This window comes from Idiotropiscis lumnitzeri, chromosome 16 (genome assembly GCF_059441095.1).
Source record: "Idiotropiscis lumnitzeri isolate Australia: NSW breed Sydney's pygmy pipehorse chromosome 16, RoL_Ilum_1.0, whole genome shotgun sequence".
In the NCBI taxonomy this organism is placed as follows: domain Eukaryota; kingdom Metazoa; phylum Chordata; class Actinopteri; order Syngnathiformes; family Syngnathidae; genus Idiotropiscis; species Idiotropiscis lumnitzeri.
This window is the reverse complement of record NC_142406.1, coordinates 9,491,788-9,513,961: the sequence shown is the minus strand read 5'-3', so window position 1 is coordinate 9,513,961 and position 22,174 is coordinate 9,491,788. Positions and strand designations below refer to the sequence as shown.

Below are 22,174 nucleotides of genomic sequence, written 5' to 3'. Positions count from 1 at the left end.
CCCTCGCTTTATATTCGCTCTTTCCTCTCTTTTATCCCGTTTCTCTTATCTCTCGGCTCTCTCTTCTAGTTTTCTAATTCCATCCCCGTGATCCATTTTTATGCCTCACTGTGCCCATGCTTGTTATCTCAAGCCCCTTATTTTTTTGCCTGTTTGATCTCAAATTCCAAATTTCCTCTCTCATCTACGTCACTTTCTCAGTTTCACTTCCACTCCCCCCTGCTTTCCTCTGATAGTTGTCACCAATGCTTTTTCTTTTTTTTTTTTTTTGTTCTCAGCATATTTTTCTTGCCATTTCCCACAATTTCCACAATACCCTTTACTTACTTGTGTTTTTTTTTTTTCCTGCTGCAGGCTCCCTGGAATGCGCCCCATCTTCCCCATAAGCCGATGGAGCACTCACAGAGGTACGCAAATGGCCACCGCCTTGGCAACCTAAAACCAGACCACCTGTATGTGATCCCCGGACTTCTTCCTGGACTTTGTACCGCTCTCCCTGTCAATTTATCCATGGGAAGATTGAAAACAATCTCATACATTCTTCCCAGCCACTCCTGAAAATCCTCCCGCAAGTTCCAACCTGATCTTACCTGGCAAACCAAACAACGTGCCAGCATTCTGTAATCTAACCAACAGTTTCCATGAGATAGATCAAATGTCAGTATCTCCAGATACTTCTAATAAGTCACCTGAAATCCAGTGTCCTCACCATTGCATTCAAAATCATTTTCTGCAGTTTGGCATCCCTCAGAATAACACGGTACTTTATATATTGTGGCTGGCCGTAATTCATCCCAAAAGGCCATTTTGCCGTGACAGTATCACCTTAAAGCCACTCCTTAAAACTGTCACTAAAACCTCACTGTAGCACTTGAAGGTTTATGTTCCCCTTTGGGAAGGCTGGTCCTAATCCAACTTACGGCTTTTGTGAAGTGGCAAGACAATTACTCGTTCATAAATCCTCGATTCTTCCTCTAATTATTTCCTAATAACCACAAAAGGGGAGACACACTTTACACAAGCTGGTCCGTGTGTCAAGCTCTCTCAATTCTATCTGTGTATACAGTAGATGCTGTGATGTCGACATACTTTGACAAAGCCTGAAGCCGATTATGCACTTTTTATTTTATGCACTCAAAAAAAAAAACTCCAAAGCGGAGCTTCATGAAACTTCCATGATGTTCTTGTTTCAAAACTATTTTGTGCACAATATACAATGTAAAGTGGAATTATTTGTTCCTGACTAAAGCTGCTTCCTTTCTGACATGTTCATAAGTGTACAGAAATATTTGAAGTAACATTGTCTGACATGCCTAACCGCCGTACAAAGAGAAATTAACTGCAGTATGATAAAACTGCAATTAGAATTCTCTCAAATTAACAGAATTCGTGAAATGGTGAGAGAGTCTCTCATCGTTGTGTTTCACATTTATTTCAAATTCCAACAACTAATTGAGACAAGGGGCCCTATTTTGGCAGGCACTGTAAAAACCGGCGTCACTTCATTTTTGCGCTGACGCAAGTCGGGTCTACCGCCTGTGGGGGCGTGTTGCGCCGAAATTTGAGAACATAGCCGAAAATTTGGCAACAGAATGTAGACTGTGTGTTTTGTGCCAGGGCAATGAACTGGTTCGGCGTGTTTGGGAATTTGGACCGGCGTTCCTGCCGCGCCCCCTGGCACATCTGCAAACAGGATGACACTCATCTCTTGGACCCCACCGAGTCAATTTCTGCTTCCGCACTGTTAAGCACTGGTGCACTGATTTCAATGGGAGTCGGTTTGTTTCATCCCACGACGGCGCAAACGCCTCATCATGCCCAATTCTCCCTGTGGAAGTCTTGGGAAAGACCAAAATAAAGAAAACTCAAGCCATGCGCACAGTTAGACTGCACTTTGCGCTGGACGAAAATAGGGCCCTTGGTGTCTATTCCGTAGAAACTGTATGGGGCAACTATGCTAAAAATCCGATTTTTAACTCATCTGAATTTTTATGGCGTTCGAAATAGGCTTTTGGGGGAATGTGCATAAACCGTACCAAGTGTTCCTTTACAAATTGGCATCTACAGGTCTGGCATGCATATTATGTATTATTTTTAGCCTCCACGGATAGTTTTAACAATGTCGTTGTCTAAAAACACAAGAATAAGCGTTCCTTTTTGTTTTTTTACCTAGTTGTTTTTATGTCAACAAAACAACTCACTTGTGACTTTTAAAATGAACATGAAAATAAGCATAAAGTAGGATGGACCATAAGAAGGAAACTCCCGAAGTGTCCTCAAAATCCTCGTCCATGTAGGTAAACAGCTTTGGCAACTAACTCCGAGTAATGACTGAACCTGAACCGAGGGATGCTCTGACTTGCAATTCTTTGCCGTTAACGACGAGCGAGCGTGACAAAAGACTTCACAGTTCTTTTTTTTTTTTTTTTCCCTGACGCATCTCTGTATGGCTCTCCTTTATTTATTGTTTTGTCAGTTTCGCTCTCAAACTATTTTTAGGTGAGCTATATTGAAAATAGCAAGGATGGGGAAACAAGCCGTGACAGCTGTGTCTGTCATTGAAATGTCTGTTTTGTCATATTTATATGAAGAGAATCTCAGTCCTGCCTGTGAATGATGGCCGCTCACTGTTATATTATTGTGTATCTTCTTTACTGACGCTGAAAGCACACGTCTGTCATGGAGCCAAACAGCTGTGTCTTGTCTGTGCGTGAGTGTACATTCATTATATGTAGCAAACAGTGTAACAACTTCTAAATAGCAATCGCAAATATTGATGTACTGGAATGATGTTTATATTAAAAAAAGAAAAAACGTGACGCTGATGGCCAACCGAGCCCTGTGTTAACATTTCCTCTACTCTATTAGCGCTGTCAATCGAATGTGAAAAGTGTGTGTGTGCTGCTGCCCGTGAGAGCAATTTAACGGGATTCCATTTGTGGACAGGTTCCTCTGTGTCCGGTCATTCATTCTTGGGATATAGCAGCTGCAGCCTAATACAACAAAAAACCTGCTCGCTGATTGAACAATATTGATTAGGCCTCCAGGACATATAGTCCTCTCGGATTACAAAAGCCTCAAGGTATGCGTGAATGCGTTTCTGTCACGCAGCAGTGGATGGATTTGCGGCATTTCTCTCACCCGAGCGGACTTCATCGGGGCATGCAAACAGACCAGATAGGACGGCTCAAAGAAGGAGATCATTCGCGATTGGGGGGCGGAGTTGATGTGAATGAACTGATGAAGCCTGTTCGAATGGGAGAAGAAATGTCTTCTAAGATAACCAGAACAGTTGCAATTGAATCAAATGCAAATATGAATCGGGTTAAGTTTTATGTAAATAAGCCAATTTAGGGATATTTAATATATTTAATTTGATTTAAAATGGAAAAAAAACAAACTCTTTGCAGTCGAGGTTATTATAGGTAATGAAAACTAATAACTAAATAACTTAAACTAAAAAAAAAAAAAAGTGTTCTATCTCAAAATAAAGTAGTGCTTTTAAAAAAATGATAACAAATTGAATGTCAATTTTACGGTCCGAAAACTTAGTAAAAAGATTAATCAATATAAATGTATTTATTTCAGTATTGTTCCATTACACAATGTTATCTGACTTTATTTTGTAACGTTGCTCTCAACAGTCACTCCAAAATAATAAAACAAAAATATATATATATATGGTAAATGGGCTGTCACTTGTATAACGCTTTTCTACCAATAAAAAGTAAGAACTAACAAACTCTACAAGCTCCAACCCAAACTATTATTATAATCCTGCTAGCAGCCCCAAAAAAAAAAAAAAAAATTTATAATTTTTTTTTTACAGTATCGTGGTAACAAATCAAGCTTCCAATTTTGGACATTTGAAGTATAACGCCAAAGGTTGAGCTGCACTGTATTTGGTAGTGATGGGAAAATGAAGCTTCAAATTTGCTTCATGAACCAGTTGTTGTATTTTTTTATTCCTGTAGACGGCACTGTTGCTTTACATAAAGGGTTTAAAAATATGGCAAGTCAGTGTGCTTTCAGCCCAATGTTGAATTGCGAGTGCCATCTACTGGAGTCCAAAAATACTACAACTGGTTCATGAAGCAGATTTGAAGTTTCATTTACCCATCACTAGTATTTGTTAACAAATTAGTGAGTCAGTTCCATTTCCTGTCCTTGGTCTACCCCCGAACTGTGCTGAAAATTGCATCACCTAAAAAAAAAAAAAAAAAATTGATCTTTCATCAAAGCTCACAATTCCGAGTATGAATTTACTTCTGAAGGAACATGATGGACCTTGACCTTAGTGTCAATTTCTTTTCTTTTCACAAGCGACTTCCACAAATTATCATGTGGCTTGAGCTGCTTAATTTGCACCTTAATATTACGTGTTGTTTGATCCGATGTACCAGTTGAATTGGTCTCCATGCAATAAACATCGAAGAGCCTCGTGCGCAACAAAGGTTATCCCATGTGTTCCTTTATTTCCCACTTTCGGCAAAGAAAGTTTATGTTTATGCATTTGCCAACCCTGCCTGCACCATCTCTCGCGCCACTATTGTTTTTTTTTTTTTTTTGCCTCACCCCACCCTTTTATCCTTTGGATAGTGATCTCTGCCTTTTTGTCCTGCTATTTGTCTTTCATCTATATCCTCTACTTTGGCATCTCCCTTTTATCCCACTTCTCACTGATCCCTTCAATATGTCTGTTAAGAAGACTCCTTTTTTCCGAGGCGGTGGATGTTGCTTATTTTGGCAAGCATCCGCTCATATCTCGCTGGGCTTTGCGTGTCAGTGTCTCTGTGTGTATCATTATCTTGACACGTGTCAACATCTTCGTCTGGAGGCGTCAGTGTGCCCTGGCTTCTTCTTCTTCTTTTTTTTTTTATTATTATATGTACATACAGTTATCTTCACAGAACTTTGCACACATGTAAGTGGGCATCAGGAGAGTGTCTCCTCCAACTGAGGAACTTAAGCCGTCTTATCAGGCTTCTTCACTGTGTGTTGATTCTGTATAGATGGAGCTGACATCCACCCGCCTGTGAACTCCCCGGTCCCTTCTCTCTGCCAGCTGCTCATCTCCAACAGATAGTTTTCGGGGAGGTTTAATCTTGCCAGCTTTGCCACAACCAGTGTCAGCACTGCAGAGGATAATGCTCATCCACCCCTTTGACTTTCAGTTGGCAGCCTCTTGAACTTTCAAGAGAAAAAAAAAAAAAAAACACTGGCTGCTGCAGGTTGCTATGAGGCTGCTATTGTTGCGATTGCAATATGAGCATGTGGAGATAGGCTAGATTTGAAAAGTGAAGCGGTTTCGATGGACCGCCCACAATTTGGCAGCAAGTTTCATTCTTAATGACCTCAGCCTTCTGTCCCTAAATATGAGTTCTATAGTCAGCGTTTGTTTGCCTGTCCCCATGGCTTATGCTGTTAGTTTCATTAAGCTAAAAATGCAAAAGAGCTACGGTCATTTATTATATACAGTGTATATAAACTTGACTTGGAATTGTTTACATTTTATTTTACCTTGTGAAAAGTTTTCTTTCAAAAAAATAAATAAATCCCATACATACACCTAGATAATAAATTAGTATATTATTATTGATCAGTTTGCTTTCTCTCTTGACATATTTGGTGTTTCACAATTTTTTTTTTGCTACTGTGGGTGCTTCTGTTGTATTTTACTTTGCCATGATTACTGATTATTTTTCCTTAACTCCGCAACAATAATCAAGCTGGTGTTAAGGATTGCTTCTTTCTTGCTTGCTTGATGTTGCCATACTTTGCTTTTTTTTTTTTTTTTTTTTTTTAATGTAATTGTTTTTATAGTTGGGACATTTCATTTGGAGGTTTAGTAAATCTCAGAAAGTGCCATCTTTGGAGCCAAAGTTAAAAAAAAACAAAAGAAGTGTATGAGTCACTACTCATTTGGTTATGAACGGTTCTCACGTCCTTTGAAGAAGGCTGCGGCGATTTCGGCCTGAGCTGCAAGCAACATGTTTCTACATATAGTCAGTACGCTTGAACTACAACAAAACACGAGCGAGACACGTAACACGTTTTCCCATCCGTTGTGAGCGAAATGGGAGTCCGTTAGTGACAGACTGAGATAGTCTGCCAGTACTGACCAGTTAGCGAGGATTCCAATGACTAAACTTCCGTTGTCGCTTAGTTCTGTCATTCGCCAGCAAACCAGATGTCCGTCAGTGACTGATTGACTGACCTTCCAAGAGTACTAACGGAATGTTCACCTCTTAAAAGTTTTTACCGACACTTACTATTGTCCGTTACTGTTTTCATCTCACCCAAGTGAGAGTTTTTGCCACAAGTAAAAAAGATTCAACAAACAAACCAAAAAATGATCCCATTCGTTGAGCTTATAAAATACTTTTGCACTCGTAAAGTGGTTGTCCAACGTTAGACAACAACACCACCAGAACAAACCATTTTTACCACCTTCAAAAATGTCATGAGCATTTCAGAGGGGCTTCCAATTAGTGGACTCTGACCTCCACGAGGGTTTGCCCCATGCTGCTGGGAAATGATAGTCATGCTTCCCATGGTGCTGCTTCAATTAGACAGCGAGCAAGACAGCTCCACATCAAGAGTTTTGTTACCACAATGTTTGCGAGTCAGACAATTACCCTTCGGATGGTTCAAAGGACGAAAAATGGTACCGTGATAATCAAAGATTGGAGTGAGATCTTGAGGAAATGGATTTTCTAACCGTGTGCATGTATTTGCTATGGTTTCTCCACAGGTAGGTCAGTAGAGAAAATAAATCCTCCCACCCCCGAGAGTTTGCCCGTATGTTCAACCATGATGGAACACCGCAGCAGAACCTCGAGGCTTTAAGCCAGCAAGCACACCCGATAATGGAGTGGTGCTGTGAGCGTGCTCGTTAAACAGCCTTTGGTCCAAGGCTAATGACATCCACTGGCATGTTTCCTCTCTCCGCTGTCCTTTCTCGCTCCTTCCACAGCTGTATCTCTCACCCTCCATCTCCTCTCTTTTCACTTTCACTCCACCTCCAGCATTCCTTCTGCCTGTGCTCCTCTCCTGAGACTTTTTGCCACCATCTGCCTCTCTGCTCCTCCTCTTTCTGCCTCCCCTCTGTTTGGATGAGTTCTAGTGGAGTGGTGGTGGTGGTGGTGGATGGGGGAGGTGGGGGGGGTTCTGTCACACTTGCCTTCTAATGAGCAGTTTCTCTGCATGCCGCCAGTTCTGAAAGAGCCAAAATAGCAGAAACATTTCACTCTGCAGGGCCTTGATCTGTCAGCTCTGAGTGACTGCTTTTATGGCTTTAATCTGGATTGATCCCATGTTGAGGGGGGGGGGGGGGGAACTACTGAACAGGAGAAATGATGTAACGTGCAGCCTTTGGGAGAAATTGATTAATCTTGTTTTAGGTTGCCCACAGAGAAAGGGCAGTGAAATGTGGCGCTAGTTGTTTCCCAAAGGTTTAAAGTGCATGTTTTTTTTTTCTTGCCCTCCTCCCTTTCAACCACCGCGGATGAGTCGATATTCGTTTGGAAACTATTCTCTCACCATGGCCCTCTACCAGCATGGACAACATTTGAGCTTAGGGGATTTCCAATGTCCTGGCAAATGATTAACATTAATGTCCTAAATTGCTCACTTACACGTGTTGAACTGTTGAGTCATTTTGACCAGATTTTTTGCGGGGATCATGAAGCGTTCCTTGGCCAGCTGAGGGAGAGAGTTTATGTAGCGTGCCTTGCCAACCGAGAGAGATTAGCGTCTCCTGGGTGCTATCTTGGGGCGTTCTCTCAGTCTGACATGCCCGGAACACCTCACTGCTTCCTTTTCCACACAGATGTGTCCCATGAAGCGAATGAGAGGTGCCACTTTGATTGGCGGTGAATGGAGTCGGCTGTGGTAACGCCCACAACGACGCAAACAGACCTTTTTTTTTTTTTTATAAATGCACCAGCCATCTGTGAAATTACTAACATCCAGTCTAACCCACCGCCACGCAACTCTACGTGCGCCGGACTTGCACCGGTTATGAAAATAGAGCCCATAATGTTGAACTAAAGATAGAGTAGGCTTGCGTTCCTCAATTGAGAATGTAATGACATGTTTATAAACTGTTAGTTCTGCAAAAGTGATACAATGGAGACTTTAGGGGGGCACAAAAACATTTCCTAGTGAGGATATTTGGTCCAGATATCGGTTGGGTGGATGTGCACTTGATGGAATCCAATCATAATATCTGGTATTTGAAATTTGAACATTGGTTTTAGCGTGTGGGCAAACTAGGGAGAACTCTGGTCTGTTTGCTGCACTGATCAAGTAAATGCAATGAAAAAAAAAAAACATTTGAAGAAGGACCAAACTCCATGCTCAACTCCCACAGATTGGCGGCTCTCATAGACAAACGCCACAATTCCAGAATCGAAAGAAAATCAGCGTGGGTGTGTTGAGAATGTTAGAGTGACCAACACAACCATGTTGGCCGACTTGTGACAGCTCCTCTTCGAGCTGCGCAATGCTTGCTACAGCCGTGTTGCCAGGCTGGTGAGCAGCATGAACAGGAGGTGCCACGGTGTTGTCTTCGTATGTTGCTTTCACACCCTACAACGCTCCTGACCATTTGTTAAAAGAATTAAAATTGCAACTGGGTGTCGTTAGCATCAGGAGAATAAGCGGTTTGGAGTCAAGATTTCTTTTTGGCGTTTTTGTATCTCTCTTCAGATCATGTATTCATACTTGAGGGTTTGCGCCTGAACACGGAGGCACCAGAGATGCGAGATTGTCTTTATCAGTATAAAAACTGGAATTTTATCCATTCTCATGCCACGACAAAACCACATCAGTTCCAAGCAACAGTTCCAGATGGTGTTTATCTCCACACCGGTCAGGCAGGAATTATAAGGCCATTCCTGAAAATCAAGCTCTCTTAATGTTCCATTGTATTTGCTCTCTAAAAACACAAGTGGCAATTAATCAAAAATTCTCAGGAAACATCTCTAAATTTCTGCGTCTATTTATTCCAGGCTTCGTAACTTTATCACCCGGCTTCAAAAAGAACGCTCAAGCTATTTAGAAGGCCTCATTTGCCGCATTGACTGAGGTGACAGATATATTGATTGACTTGAAGTTTGTGTGCTGTCCTCTCTGGGGGATGAGAAAGATTATGTTGGAGCAGCGGGATGTTGTTGACACTCCCTGTTCAGCTCCAGTATAAAAAGCTTGCCAAGTGTGTGTCAATGAAGGAGTTTGTGGGTCATGTGTGCGAGTGTCTTTGTGAATTTCTGTCATCTTGGAGTTGGGGAGCTGCTGCTTCCATCTGGCAGCCCCTGCTTCCAGTGTGCTCATTGATGTCAAACCTGGCACCGATTCTCCACCATGACAGCTGGGACATAATGCCAAGCAAGGCCCAGAACTCACAAATGCGCCGACCATATTACACATTTACAAACATGTCCAGACCGCGAGAGGCCAAGGATTACTGGATGGGATGGGAAAAGATCCAGTCGCCTAAACCTCTGCAACTCTAAAGTATACGCTTATTCAAATACGTTTAATATTCCAATTATTTATCCGATTTACCTCTTAATTTATACAATACGAGTCTGAAGACGCAATGAAAAAGAAAACTTCTACCTCCCAAACGTTTGACTCTGTACAGAGCCACCGTGACCTTGAGACTTGACCACTAAAATGTAATCAGTTCTCCGTTGTGTCCATGTCAATGTTTGCAAATTGTCAAGTATTCAAAAAGAACATGTCACAGTGACCATGATTCAGTTTCATTCCTGAGGCAACAGTCATTTTCAAAAATTAGAATAGTAATGAAAAACCAACAAAGCCGTTTTGCAAATGAGTGCACTCGTCTAAACCATTTCAGTAGATAAAAAAGTCTACACGCCCTTTAAAATGAATTTTGCGACGTATCAGCACGCTTCTCATCTAGTCAAGTCAAGTCAATTTTATTTGTATAGCCCTTAATCACAGACAGTCTCAAAGGGCTTTACATAGCCACAATCGACATCCCCGATCTTAACCCCCAGGAGGGCAAGGAAAAACTCACAAAACCTCATTAGGGGAAAAGTGAGAAACCTTGAGAAGGGACCACAGATGGGGGAATCCCCCTTCCAGGATGACCAGGCTGCAATGGATGCCAACTGGGCAACATTTGGCACATACAATGATGCTATGCAATAATAGATGAGATAATATAAGAGTCAATTGAATGAAGTGCTGCAGGAAGATGACTTCAGTGGAGTGGGTCCTCATCCAGGGCCGTAATATCCAGCCTAGCCTCTTTATTTTTCATGTTTATCATGACCGTCACTCCTGCCCTATGGAAGTTGTTTAGTTTAATATCGTTAGCTGACCTGTCTAACGTACTGACGCAAGATGAGATGACACGATTATTTATTTTTTTTCCTCCAACCCATCATCCCATGTGCACAATGCACTCGAAATGAAACACTCCAGATATGCGATGGCAAATGCGCAGGTACTATATTTTCCAAAGGCCTTGGGGAGTAAACCAGAAACACTTGAGTTGGTATTACATGTTGATGTACATGATGAATAATTGCTCTAATTAGCGGTGTGTGTTCTAAATACAGGACAACAGATAAAAACAAGTCACAAAGATGAGCTAAAACGGAATTCAAATGTGGTCAATGTGGAGGAAGCCACAAACCAAGGTCAGGTCGAGCATACGGCAAGCAGTGTCATACCTGCTGTGGTAAAAAAATAAATAAATAAATCGGGTACATGCAGTTGAAGAGGAATCTGAGGTATTTGTGGGATTTTCTTTTTCTCCACAAATCAATATTAGGATTTTGTTTTGTCCTTATCGCAACCTTTTTTTATCAGACTCACTCATGAATGAAAACAGTGATTTCTTTTTAAGGACTTAGATGTCTACCAAGCAGATATAAAATACTAGTTGAAGAGAATGTGACCCCAGCAGTTCATTCATGCAGAAAAAAAAACCATTCGAGCTAAGAAGAAAGCTCACAGAGAGGTTTAATGAAATGGGAAAATTAGGAGTGCTAAAGAAAATAGATGAACTTCCACGATGGGGCTGCTCACTAGTCGCCATGGAGAAGCTGGAAAGAACCTGTGTGGATCAAAGGGATGTTATTAAAGCAATAATACGTGGGCACTTTTAACCTTTAACCTCTTCCCTCACTCTAACCCTTAACCTACCTACCTCTCGTCCACTAGCAAGGAAAATGTCAGCCATTGAGAACATGGTGCAACCTGAAATGAGGTGGTTATTTACCTTTCAAAGTTCACACCTCTGTCAAAAAAAAAAAAAAGATTAGACATGGTCTCATAAGTGCGGCACGGTGGTTGACTGGTTAGCACGTCCGCCTCACAGTGCAGAGGAGCAGGGTTTGATTCTGGCTCCGTCCTTCTTTTGTAGAGTTTGCATGTTCTCAGTGCCTGTGTGGATTTTCTCCGGGTGCTCCGATTTCCTCCCATATTCCCAAAACATGCATGGTAGGTTAACTGAACACTCTAAATTGTCCCTAGGTGTGGATAGTTGTTTGTCTTTGTGTGCCCTGCGATTGGCTGGCAACCAGTTCAGGGTGTACCCCGCCTACTGCCCAAAGACGGCTGGGATCGTCTCCAGCATGCTCGCGACCCTCGTGAAGGGGAAGCTGTTCAGATAATGGATGGATGGATGGATCTCATGATTAGGAAGACTAGAGGATGCACACCAAGGAGCTGCAGAGAGATTAAGCATCGCCATATGGACAAGGAGCGGAAACGCTACATCTGCCTGACCAAAAAATGAAAACCTGCCGCCTATGCATCCTGGGCCGTGAAATCAACTAATATGAAGTATGCGCAAATTGACAAAGTGGAGGAGGAACCAGCTCATAAGCCCGTACCGTCAATCATGTCTCCGCCACTCTACAACTATGCAATGATGATACAACGCATGATGAGCATGACGACTGCAAACACATTTTTCTCATGCCGTTTCTTAAAATTAAAGGGCGGACGAGACAAAAACTGCATAGATGCATGCGGACATTAGAATGTTGTGCCTTCCGGTTTCTGAAGAGAAAACGCACAAGATCATAGAGGCACCATACTAAGAGGATTGCCAGCTGGATACAGTAGAATTCTTACCACACATCAAGTCCAAACTACCCCAGGTCAAAGGGGGACTTGCAGGGAGCTCGGTTGAGATCATAAAAAGACTAATGAAAAAAGCTCAAGATAGAAAATTGGATTTCAGAGGAGTTTATTGATCTACAGGAGCACAACACAGAAATGGCCTGACACATTTTCAATGTTGATGGGATACTGTTTTTGCACTAACCTCCAGCTTGAAAGACCTGCTAAAACCAAACGAGGATTCAAGGTGTCACGAGCAAAAGAAAAGGAGAAAGAAAAATCGGGAAAATGGCACAAAAGGTGCACCTACTGCACCTACCTGTGTTAAGCTAAGGTAAAATTAAACAAATCTTGTGTTTTTTTTTTGTTTTTTTTTTTTATTTCAAAAGAAAATAAGCAAGATGTGTTGTAAATGTTTAGATATGACATCATAGGGCGTTTAGAATGGGAATGGTGTACTATTTTCAGACTACAAAGTATGGTGACTGTGCCAAAGAACAATAAACAATTGAGATATAATTATGCAGTCCTGTTCCTGGTTTGTTCCAATAAGAAATATAACAATAGAAATTCAAGTATCAACTGTCGGGCTTCCTCTTGATGTATTGTTCACTTCCTGTCATCAATTTTGGAGAGGTTTCCCGTTCTTGGCAATAACAATGTGTAGACATATTTTTTTTTCCATCTGATTGATTTAGCCTTCACAGTGTTCCATATGGTACAGGATTTTTTTGTTGTTGTTATTGTTGCTGTTTTTATATTATATTCCCAACTGGTTCACTGCCAAGACTGAGTATTTTTTGTCAGCTTTTTGCAGACCATACCTCACACGGCAAGACGTGATCAAGACATCTTGAATGTGAGAGAGAGAGAGAGAGAGAGGCAGAGAGAGAGAGAGAGAGACAGAGAGAGAGAGCGAGACAGAGAGAGAGAGAGAGGAAGGTAGAGAGACAGAGAGAGGTAGAGAGACAGAGAGGAAGAGAGAGACTGAGAGAGGTGGAGAGAGAGAGAAAGAGAGAGAGAGAGAGCGAGACAGAGAGAGAGAGAGAGAGAGAGAGGAAGGTAGAGAGACAGAGAGAGAGAGAGAGGAAGGTAGAGAGACAGAGAGGAAGAGAGACTGAGAGAGGTGGAGAGAGAGAGAGAGAGAGCGAGAGAGAGAGAGATATCAGTTGAATACATGAAAGAAATGCTCATTGAATATTAACGCAGTAGGGCTCTCTGAGTTCTTTAGCCTCGGGTCAAATATTGGAAGCCCACGTGGTGAAGTAGCTATTAGCTGTTATGCTGCACACAAGTGGAAGAAACTGCCAACAGAAGTGAATTCAGCCCCAAGTGTGAATACTTTTCACTCCAGGTTAATGCTTCCCCCCCCTACACAACTACAATTGAAGTCTTTTAAAAACTAAAGATACCTTGCCATGCCCTGCCTTTCACCAAATCTCTTACTTAGCGTCACCCTCCTGAAGCAAATAAAATGTGTATGAGCTAAGAACAAGCTTTTGTACCAGCCGTCCTGGTAAATATTGATCATAAAACACGTACATCATGTACCGAGTGCCTGCGGATGTCTGGCAACCAGCCCTGCGTGTACCCCGCCTCTCAACCGAAGTCAGCTGGGATAGACTCCGGCTCGACCATGCCCCAAATGAGGACAAGCACTATATAACGTGATGAATATAGGCAGCTGTGTGGTTATACTGAGCCCGCTATAATTTGCTTTGCAACTCAGATATTCCTTTTCGACAGATTATCACCTTCATATAAAAAGCACCAAGCAAACGTGCTATTTTATCGTCAGGTTGCAAGCAGTGTAGCACCGTGCTTGTTTTGCTTGTGCACTCAATATTTTTTAAAATACAGCATAAAAAAAAACCATACTTATCTGTTATGTTTAATATTTGGAATACATCTACAGTAACCATCTTTCATTATAATCATAAAAGTCAGTGCCAAGCATTTATGTTAGGGAAATGAAGAAATTACATTTCTTTGGAAAGGCTCAAAGTTGAAATAATGGGACATCATTTCTGCGCCAAGATACAAGCTAAACAAGATAAACGGGATCTCGGAAACAAGTAATCCACCTATTTCCAGCTCAACTGTGAGATAGGAAAAGACCTATGCTTCATCTGCAAAGCATCCCGCCTCCAAAACATTACCGCCGCCATATCTAACGTGGAAAAATGTAGCTCAGCGGGAACCCAAGCACATTATAACTGCCATGCGTGTTATCACCCTGATATGTTTTGACAGCTCAGAGTCCCTCAATATTAAACTCGACTGAATATGGAGTAAAAACAGCTGGGCCACGAGGTTACATCCACATTTCAGGCCTTGCTCTCTTGATCATGCGCGCTCACACGCAATTGCATTCATACATACTTTCGATTCACGAGGTTATTCAATTTTTACACAGCCACCAACACGTTCGCCGTGAATAACTCTCTGGCGCTGTGACGACACTCGTGCAAATCGCAGATCCGGTCTTAATGTCAACAATTTCTGGTCACCTCAAATGGGACGTATTATAGGAAATTCACGTTTTATTGTTTGTGCAGAAATAGCTGCCGATTTCGGAAAATGTATCCGTGAGTAAGACGGCCTGCAGTTCTGCCCCAATCGTTTGCGAAACAGTGGTGCTAATAAACATGATTACCACCCCCCGCAAATTTTTCCCCCAAACTTCAACATTCATCCATCGCAAAAAAAATGACGACTCACCTCTGCATATTGAGCGATTTCATCCATGGACGCCTTATCGCATCAAATGACGGGCCACAATGGGTTAAAAAATTTGACAGAGGGGCTGAACCAGGAGGAGATGGATGGAGAAAAAAAAACACATTGAATTTTAAATGAAAATGAACAAAAGCATTACAACAAAATTTATGTCTTTAACACGCCACAGTATTTAGAAAATAAAACATTAACAAGGTTTATTCATTTAATTTTTTTTTCAAATTCAGTGAGCTGGATTAAAATGTTTAATGGGCCGCATGTGGCCCCCAGGCCGTAGTTTGCCCACACCTGCTCAATAATATTTTTGAGGCTGCGCAGACACTTTATTGCGCTTCATGACTTTTATTAAAGCATAGAAAAAAAATAGTGACAATGAAGACGTGGGTGAAAATATATACAAGAAGGGGGATGAATATATTGAACAAAGAAGCTGAAAGCTTCACAATTTCATCCACAGGTATATTTGAAGTTATAAATATAGTTAAGTAAAGCTTGGCAGTGCCCAGCTGGATTTCACTATTTTTGCAAACTGAAAATGTGTATTTGCGTGTGTGTGTGTGGAAGCTCATGTGCATGTAATCTGCGACATGGCGACAGGGTGCATCTGAAATTCATATTTTGAATGGCCACAAAACCGTGGCTGAGTCTTTGCCACGCACAAACAAAGTTCAGCTGAGTTCTGCCACATCGGCCGTCGAGCATCGGGCCTTCCTTTTCTTCAGCGCACACGAGAGGGAGTTTAACGATGATATTCCGCACCCATCAAAACTGTTAAACACTTTAAAGTTCCTGCGAATGAATCGCAGGTACAAGGGACTGCTCTATTTTTTGTATCTAGGTTCCGCTGTACCCAATTCCCCATTCTGTTGCACAACCTTGAGCATGCAGAAGTCCACTTTAACTTACTTAAAAGCAGGATGATAGAATAAACCCAAAATGATCGCCTCGCTCAGATATGTGGCGCAAAGCGGAAAAACGTAATCACACGTACATGCTCGTTAAAACTTTTTTTTTTTTCATAAATAATGAAACACAAGTTGCCTGTCTCACTGTCCAAAAGTAAAACGGGGCATTTATAATGTTGTCATGTGGGGAGTTTTGCTTTTGGCATCAAAGCTGTAGATCATTATGGTCTGTTTGACGTTGCCATGTCTGAGGGCTGAAATGAAAGATTTCTTTGTTGGGTCTGTCAATTCGTCACTTTTCGTGTCTATTTGAACGTCTATGTGGGTGGCATTTTGAGCATGACATCAACACCTTCCTGGAACATCAAGTAAGTGGAATCTTTTCGTCAACTATTGTCTAGAACGTAAATCAATCCCTCTCTTTGTTAATCAGAAACAATGGAATATCATCAGGTCGCGTTGATCTAATCGCATTTCTCGATATGTAATATTTGTCGTGACTGTTCTCATTTCAAAGAAACATCAATTTAAATTCATTTCCTTTGGGGGAATTTTCCACGCAGCCTCGGGATATACTGTACACGCCTACTGTACGTGCTTTTAAACACAATCCGTTTCTTTTTACTGCCTATTGTGTTCATTTTGTACTTTCTTTTGTTCTCATGTACATTCATGAGCAAAAAGATTTTCTATCCACATCCCCTAAAAGTAGCTTGTGAGCCTTTCATTTCCTTTTTCCACCGCAGCAATGTGATTGTATTTTTCTGTAAAAGGAAAAATAGATCAACGCTGGGAAGAATCAAACGAGTACCTTTATGAGAAATAAAATCGAAACGTTTGGAGTTTCAAAAATGGGAATTGATGTTTTCATGCTATTACTGACGAACCCTGATTCAAACCCTATTGCTTTGAAAAAGCCATACCTCCACTTTCCTAATCAAAATTGTACCTCGTCTCGTACCTCAACTCTTTCTGAGAATATTTCATGAACTTTTTAAGGTCGCCTCAAAATGTGTCACTTTCACATACTCCATCTATCCATCCCCCCAATATAATAAATTCAAGGTCCTAATGACGCAGCTTCGGCAAAATTTTCCGCTTCATTCCTAACCTTGCTTTTGGAGACAGCAGTGCACCGAGGCTTCTGATTTGTTTAATGCCGGAACAACAGGCCGTAACTCTAATTTGCACATCATGTCAATTTTAATTCAATTTCCCTTATTGAATAGTGATGCAAGGGAAAGGCCCGAGTTTGAAGGTGTCCCATTATCGCAAAGGTTTATGGCTGACCTTGGCCAGAGGATCTCCAGTGGGAAGAATCTCTTTCCTCTGCCATAGCAAGGGATGATACATCTGGAAATTGGACATCTCGGCTCATCCATCTAAACTGAACTCATGCTGGACACGCCGCACAGGAAATTGAAGGTTTGAGCTTTGTGCCTCATTCTCCAGGCCTGCATACATCAAGTTACGTTGTCGGTGTGTCTCGGTGCAATTTACAGATGTCCTTTATCAATATTTAAAAAAAATAAATAAATAATAAGGACATTATGGGAAGACAAAAAAAGATCATGTTAGCTTGTTAGCAAAAATGTAGCGTACACTAATAAGAAACATCCATAGGTGCACCTGCACAATTTAATAAGACCCAAGAAGATATGTTTGTTGATTATGTTCAAACAGAAATATGAGGATTAGTTGATTGATTCTGTAACTTTTAATGTAACATAATTCATAATATTCGTTAATTTTACTGATATCCAGCCATGGATGGCTAAGCTTCAAAAGATAATGTAAAGCTCAATTTAGTGCAATTATATATATTACTATAATTTTTTATCATTTTTTTTTTCATCGTGCTTTAGATGTTTAAGGGTCGTTAAGTATTCTAAAATCACCCTGCTAAGTGCAGTGTGAAAAGGCTTTCGTGGTGTGTTTTCTTCACTCTTATTCGCTTCTTTCGATGATGACAAATTATTTTTCAGAATGCATAATATTTGGATAATGTACTGCTCACATTTTAGTGCACATTTCAGGATCCATATTACGTAAGCTAAATGTGATTTGAAATGGCACTTTTCACCTTTCCGGAGTTTATACTTTCTTTTACCAAATGAACAGCACAGGCTTTCCTTGCTTTTCCTCAAGCGTGAGATTGAAGTAACCTCACCGTACCTCATGGGGCCGTGGTAAGGCTTGAGCGATTTGTTCAAATGCCCTAAAGAATAATTCAATTTTAGCTTAGCAAGAGGGAACGAACATTCTCCAACACGGGTTTTGGTTGCACTAGTTTGTATTTCAAGCAACTTTGAAAGTTGGCGTGAACGAAGTTTGGCATCAAAGTGTCAAGAGCGCCAGGGGCGTGTGAAAGAAAACGCTTACCTGCCCTCGGTCCGCCCGAACACCCAGCTGGCGATGAGCCTGACAAATTCCCAAACATGCTAAACAAGAATTACACTGGCACAAAAATCAAGATAAGATGCGCCAGTTTTTACAACTATAAAACATAGAGCCAGATATCTCTATTAAAAATCATCTTGACACTCTCAATCGCTGGCAGGCAGACAGTGACACCTAAAAAACTAGTTCCCGGACGATCCAAACCAAATATGCTAGCAATATTTCCAACAAAAATAAACAAATCAATGTGATGGCAAAGGACTTTGTGGCAGAGGTCATTTCAAAATCCTGTAAATGTTTGATCAGTGGGGACTTTGTCACCACAGAAAGTGTTCTGAATGTTCTCTTAGTTTACCTAAGGCTATTGTGTGTGTCATCACAAACGCAGAGCTTCGTGACTGATGAAAAAAAAAAAAAAAAACGCTCCCTAATTGCACACACATATCATCAAACCTCTTTTACAGCTCTGCAGTTTTACTGTCTCCTCCTCTATACTTGTTTTTACATTCCAATTTACAATAAACCTCATGTTCTTCCTCCATCTAAACAAATTAGGGAGTAAATGAGGGAGGAGTGTCGGGGTGATATGGAGTGACAAGATGAGAGAGAATGATGAATGAGACCAGATGGCTGGATTCCACATGACAAAGCGAAAATTTCCCCTCCAGCTCCCAAAATGCAAACAGGTGAAAAACTTCAGAGTAATTGAATTTGCTCTCAAGATGGGAATCATTCGTGCCATCGATACAAGTTCACTACAAATGCACCCAAAAAAAAATAAAAAATAGAGAATTGACTACATCTAACAAAATATTTTGCAATGAAAACCTATTTTCCCAGAATTTAAAAAAATACTTGTTTATGTTTAAACTTTATTGGAAGAAACCCCTGCTGCATCGCAGCCTCATTTGTATCAGTCCAAGCCCACGGAAAAGGAGTATAACAACATTCATTTATCCAACATAAAAGCGCCGATGAAAATTGTCGACTGAGTAAACGACAAGACGAATGACTATCTTAAAAAAAAAAACACAAAAAAAAAACTGAATGACTCCCGTTGACAATCTAATTACAATCTGGCGAAATGACTACAATGTGCTTTTCTGTAGCCTGCAATCTCTCCACTTGCCTCAAAACTGTCTACAAAAGCAAACCGGGTATTACCGCAGCGGTGTACCATTGTAACTTCCATACACGGATGCAGCTTTAAAAGCGCACTCCCGCAACGTGAGACCACACCAAGATAATTGCAGTACGTAGACCCAAAGTGTGTTCATGTGCAGGATATGATAATGTGAGGATATGACAGATTGTTGCGACGTACACTTACATGCAATAAAATGCCAGTCCGGAAACCACCAAGTGCTGTTGGCTGACACCGTCGAGCATTGCGGGAAGAAAACAATACAGAAGTAAGACGGGATAAGTTGCAAAGTGTGTCGTGATGTCATTCATTCTCTGCTGACTCAAACACGATCGGAAGCACGACTCTACATTTACGACTTATATGAAATGGTAATAATTAATTTCCAACATTCTTTTTTCATGATTTCATTGTTAGCTGCAAAGCTTCCAGTCATTTGTGGTTGAATCCTTTTCATCCAATCAGATTTCAGCTTCACTCTGTTGCTATGTAAATATTTGCCCCTTCAGAATCCCGAGCGCTCTCGTCATTCAATGTTCATTTTTAAACCAATCACATTTTAGATTCGCCACCCTCACGAATCCTCACAGTGACGTTGGTATTTTTCCGTCTTCTGATTGGTTCATGATGTTCATCCTTCTGATTGGTTTAACTTAAAATGCATATCAAAGATTGATTAAAAATTCCTTTAAAAAAAAACAAAACAAAACTGGACGTTATGAGCATACCTTTTTTGACCCCTGACTTACGGTGTCGGACCCTGAGGGGTTTGCCCTCCTGGTGCGACCTTGTGTCAGTCACGTGATATATAACCTGTCATTTCCATTGGCTGTAAAAGTATTCCCACTCACTTGTTTGACATTTCGACTCTCCGTCAGACTAATTGCAGGCTGTCGACAACCAATGAAAGGTATTTGCAGAACCCCGAGTGGGAAAGAAACCGTTTTGGGTGTTCTAACCCAAACCCGAACGAAAAGTTTTGGAAAGCAGACTGCACAACAATACATCTCTCACACAACGCGTCGAGACAAATGGGCCAGCCATAAGAAATTAACTGAGACTGTTGTTAACTTCTTATGTCAGTGGGTTTGCTCCAAAACTTGAGTGTGGAACTTGGCCACCCGTTGTAACCTCTAGCAGTAATAAAACATAAGAGAAGCATAGCCAGGAGGCAGGCGAGACTTCGCTCGTCTCTTCGACTTAGTGTTGAGTCCTCGCCAACACTAAGAGGGCCATCCATAATTAACCCTGCACTGTCAAGTGAAGGCAGAACTCAAAACATGTCCCCACATGTCATTCTAACCCTTTCCCTGCATCCTTCTCCGCTGTCAACTCATCTATCTGCTCTTTTCTGTCAGGAGGATGCAAGAGCGGGAGCGACGTTGACGTGCAGCGCTTGCTTGCTTCTCAGGACACACCGCCAAGTAAATATTAGTACAGAAAGGGAGAATCGAAAAAGAAAATCTCTTTTACTTCTGCTGTTTGTTCCTTAGTTGCTTTTAATGAGATTTTTAAAGGCCCAAATTTCATTTTCCATCTTTTCCAGTGCACCTAATTGAATTAAATGGCCAGGGAAGCTAAATCATGGAAAAGGGACAAAGACACAGTCACACAAGTAAGTCGTTTCTGTAAGGAAAAGAAAAAAAAGAGTAATTCAGCAGATCTCTCAGAGTGTCTTTGCCATTGCTTTAAATATCACAACGAGCCAAAGGGAAGAGAGACCATGAGTCTCCGTTTACCCTGTGAATCGCGACAACAGTTTCCAACTCACTTTTTAAATGGGCTGAATGCAAACGTGGCCCAAATATTTCCTCATCTTTGATGTATGACTCCTCTCATGATTAATTGCTCTCGTTATGGAACAATGACGAGGCATTTTTCCCATAAAGGACCACGTGAGGAATGTATACACCTTATTTGGGTGTGGACTGATTTATTTACGTCAGTGCTCCGGGAAACTTCACATAAGAAGGCCAAAGTTGCAAACTCACCATCTCAGATTCTCTTAATGTAGTTTCCCACTGTAATTATGATTATAACAGTGTAATAATGAATCATTACCAAATATTCCGTATTTTTATACTGCTTGCAAACAATTTCAATTAATTTAAGAATTTCAAAGTTGTTTATATAGAACATGTTGTCGTTCGCACCACAAATACTAATCCTTGACATTGCAACTTTAATAACGTGTTTTGAAAAAACTGTACCGTTTACACAATTTCAACGGTCCGGTGCCATTTAATGGAAAATTACAGTTGTAATCATTTGTATGCAAAGTAGTTGAGTTTTGTGTTTGCACATCAAGTGTGAAATCTTGAATGATCTGACTCTGACCGACTGAGCCAATTTTTAGTTCTTTACCAGTATTGGATAACACAACGGTTCATTTATATTTATCATTTAATATTTGTTGGCATAAACCCTTACTTGCTTTTTCAGGCCTGTCCTGTAACCTCATTTTGGAACTTTCTCCCTCTAATCTTCTCTTCAGTAGATGAAATGCATGCTCTAGTGCAGGCGTGGGCAAACTACGGCCCGGGGGCCACAGGCGGCTTGTTAAACGTTTTAATCTGGCCCGCCGAATTTGAAATAAATTAAATGAATAAACCTTGTTAATGTTTTATTTTCTAAATACTGGGTTTATTCAAAGACATGTATTTTGTCGTCATGCTTTTTTCACTTTCATTTCAAATTAAATGTCTTTTTTTTTTCTCTGATGACGTGAGGTTACCAAAACACTCCATCCATCTGCTCCTGGTCTGACCCCTCTGTCAAATCTTAGAACCCATTGTGGCCCGCCAATCAAAAGGTTTGCCCACTCCTGCTATTGTGGGTTGGAGTCTGTTGAATGATGACACCGACTTGTCTTTGA

At 41.1% G+C, this 22,174-nt stretch overlaps 1 protein-coding gene and 1 long non-coding RNA gene across 6 annotated transcripts in view; both read left to right on the top strand.

Annotated features, from left to right (window-relative positions):
- The window catches only part of samd12 (sterile alpha motif domain containing 12), a 56,781-nt gene extending 49,733 nt beyond the window's left edge, over positions 1–7,048 (top strand). For 3 of the 5 annotated variants that reach the window (XM_088278495.1, XM_088278492.1, XM_088278496.1), the window contains one exon: positions 355–2,836. In XM_088278495.1, coding sequence (XP_088134621.1) covers positions 355–386 — 32 coding nt within the window. In that variant the 3' untranslated portion in view covers positions 387–2,836. Of the gene's footprint in view, positions 1–354; positions 2,837–5,012; positions 5,569–6,754 lie in introns of those variants that run through there. The other 2 variants (XM_088278494.1, XM_088278493.1) reach the window with 2 other exon arrangements.
- Positions 7,049–15,103: 8,055 nt separating this feature from the next.
- LOC148321287 (uncharacterized) lies at positions 15,104–21,057 on the top strand. Its single transcript, XR_015839344.1, has 3 exons — positions 15,104–17,180; positions 20,658–20,723; positions 20,846–21,057. It is a non-coding gene; the product is annotated as an uncharacterized LOC148321287 (long non-coding RNA).
- The last annotated feature ends 1,117 nt before the right edge of the window (positions 21,058–22,174 follow it).